Source organism: Pteropus medius, unplaced genomic scaffold (genome assembly GCF_902729225.1).
Source record: "Pteropus medius unplaced genomic scaffold, Ma_sr-lr_union100, whole genome shotgun sequence".
NCBI classification, from domain to species: domain Eukaryota; kingdom Metazoa; phylum Chordata; class Mammalia; order Chiroptera; family Pteropodidae; genus Pteropus; species Pteropus medius.
This window is the reverse complement of record NW_024344370.1, coordinates 15,809,525-15,812,657: the sequence shown is the minus strand read 5'-3', so window position 1 is coordinate 15,812,657 and position 3,133 is coordinate 15,809,525. Positions and strand designations below refer to the sequence as shown.

The window sequence follows — 3,133 nt, the reverse complement described above, 5'->3', positions numbered from 1 at the left end:
TAAGCTTGATTAGTGCTGAGTCAATGAGAATGAGAACAAAACGATAATTTGAAACATATTTTAATGAAATGATTCAGAATTTGGACTTCACTATTTAGTTTTCTACTCTTATCTGCTCTGCCTTTCCACCCCATATAATTCATAAATTGTTGCTCTTTGCAGAGTTACTGCTCAGAAAGAACAGATAAAAGAATAAACAAAGAAAAAATTCCAAGGAAAGAATAGCCTGTTCTTACGAATCTGACCATTTTATTTTCACATAGGTTTTATACACACACACACACACACACACACACACACACACACACACACACACAAATACATGCACAAACACGTATATATTCATAAAAAACTGCATTTTACTTTAGTCTCATTTTAAAATCCTAGATCAATAATTTGGATTTATATTATTAAATGAAAGTTCTTTTTAATTCACCATCCAAAAGGAAATAATTTGACTTCTTATTGGGAATTATATGTGCACAAGTGCATAGAGTACATTCCTATATTAGCCAGATGAAAGTTTATGTTATTCCAAATTTACATATAAGTTCCAGACTAAATAATGAGAATGCCTATTAAAGAGAAGTTACATTTGCCCTCAGTTTTGATTTTTTTTTCCTTATTTTATTTTATGGGTCCGTGACTAATATTAAAGGTACAAGAAATGTATATGTATTTAAGGTATAAAAAACTCAGGAATAACACATCCGCATGCTTTTTGCTAGATCTAAAAACTGATTTTTTATGAATTAAAGCATTCTTCAATTTAATAAATCTTTGTTTTGTATTTTTTTTTCTTGTAAATAGATCCCAGGATGACTTCCCCTACTAAAGAAGGAAGTGATTCATCTGACTTTGTTCTCGAAAATTCAGAAAATGAGGCTCCAAATGACTGTAGTGCAGATGTAGAGCCTTCATTTGCTGAATCTAATATGACCTCTCAGGTAGAAAGCAACCCAATGAACAGGGAGCTAGACATACCAATCTCCCAGGAGCATGCTGTTTCTCAACCAGCAGAAAACAATGAGCTTGAAGTAGAGATGGACCAAAATGATCCTCAAGAAGATTTAAAAGAAGAAGAGTCCCATCTCATTCAAATTCCCATTCCTAGAAAGTGGATCTTTCTTATGTCAGGATTAGGGAGAATTACCCGTATGAATACACCACTAATAAGTATTGATAGAAAGAATCCCTTAATTAAAAGAGCAAAATTCTACTCAGGAAGTATGAAGAAGAAAACCAGCAATTTGTGTTATACCACCATAAATTACAAAATTCCTTTCCAACTCTCAATTTCATGGAGAATCCCATTCATTAATAGTCGTGAGATTAGAAGAATGACTCTTCGTCTGCTGTGTGGAAGATATTTCTCTCAAGCTGCAGGTCGTCAAAATACCACGTGGGTAAAGCAAAAATATATTGCATTCATTGAAAATCCAAATGCCCTCCTCCCTGAGGAAAGGGCCATAATATTTGGAAGACCTCTGAGGGTGTACTACTACCGTCCCCTCATTGAGAGAATGACATCAAAAAAAATGTCCAAATCAACTGAAACTAAAGAGCCGGAGGAATTCCATATTTTTGTGAGGCCTGTGTTCTATGTTCCACAGATCAAATTTGAAAGCACATTTAATAGAAAAGCTTTTGAAGATCATTTGCGATCACACCATAACATAAGTGTGGTGATCATAAATACTGATGATGGCTGGAAATACCTTTGTCCCATTTGTGGGATTTGTTTCAACAATTTGGTTGAATTTAGACAGCATTCTTGCAATTCTCCTGAGAATTAAGTTAAATTGAGGAGAATTCATTTTAAAATTTAACTTCTAAAATTTATAATTTGGCTACCAAATTGAGATAAAATTATATGAGCGCAAATTTTAGTACTATTAGATGGAGTTGCAGAGAGGAACACAAAATAATTGAATATATCAGAAAAAAACACCTTTAAGAAGAGAAGAAAATTCGTAAGGATACATCTGTTTATATTGTGTTATTACAGTGTCAAAATATCAGATCCTCAGTCTGTATTGAGTTAACGATGGAACTGAGAAAATGTTTGGACTTTCTTAAAATTCATTTCTGAAGATAGAAATATTGTTAATACTCTCAGATTTCAAGTTTACAGAATCCTGACAATGATAGCAAAACATATATTAGAGGGCTAGACAAGGTCCTACCAGGTGTTTCTAGAGACTCTGCAAAATATAATATCTGAATGTTCTCCATATATTCAATAAAAAATTTAAAAGCATTAAAAGTTTCATTGCATTCTTACAACTAGATTGAAAAAAATCCTGTGTATAGAAAAAAAATGTTAAAGTATTATAAATATGCTATGTTTAGATAACAATTTTGGTGATTTAAATTAAAAATTAAACTCAAAATAAAATCATGTGATAGAAGTGACATAATTTGAGATAGAAGAAGTGAACGAATATTGAACTAGCAGCATATAACTACTATTTTCTTGGATAGAGTGGAGGCTAAATATAAAAAAAAACCTTTTCTTCCCACTTTCTAAATTTTTCTAGCTGGGCTAACAATCAAGTTAACAGAGACAGATTAACAGGAAAAAAAAAACAAATTTTACTACATGCATATCGGAAATTCACACAGGCATAAAAATTCCCAAACAAGCGAGGCAATAGTGGGTATATATGACATTTTTGGATAAAGGAGAAAAGAGGAGAAATGGGGCTTTAGAATTCAGAAGTGAGAATCTGTGATTTACAGGTAGTTGATAAAGAGCAGAACATGCATGGCAAGCAAATTTTGTAGGTAACTCAGAAATGATGGGACACAGTTGATATTTAGCTAACAGGCCACTCACTAAAAAGCTCTTCTATTTGCTATACTTAATTCAAATTAGGCTAAGACTAACATCCTAAGATTTCCTTCCCGAGGAAGATTTTTCTGTCTGAATCTCTTGGACAGAGAAGGAGGGAGGACCAAAGATTCTTTCTGAGTCATTTGTTTCTTAATAAAAAGCTTAAAAATCAATATCTCAAAAGGTAGCTTTAGAGTGGCAAAACTTTAATATCCTTAAATAGCTTCTTTACCATTACCTACAATTACCCAAATTTTACTGCCCCCCCATACATATATGCATAAATGTTCACACATA

General features: G+C 32.6%; 1 protein-coding gene across 1 annotated transcript; it reads left to right on the top strand.

Annotated features, from left to right (window-relative positions):
* The first annotated feature begins 818 nt into the window (after positions 1-818).
* On the top strand, positions 819-1,796 carry CPXCR1 (CPX chromosome region candidate 1). The gene is made up of 2 exons (XM_039869906.1): positions 819-1,117; positions 1,178-1,796. Exons 1-2 carry the CDS (start codon positions 819-821, stop codon positions 1,794-1,796), a joined length of 918 nt encoding a protein of 305 aa, XP_039725840.1.
* The last annotated feature ends 1,337 nt before the right edge of the window (positions 1,797-3,133 follow it).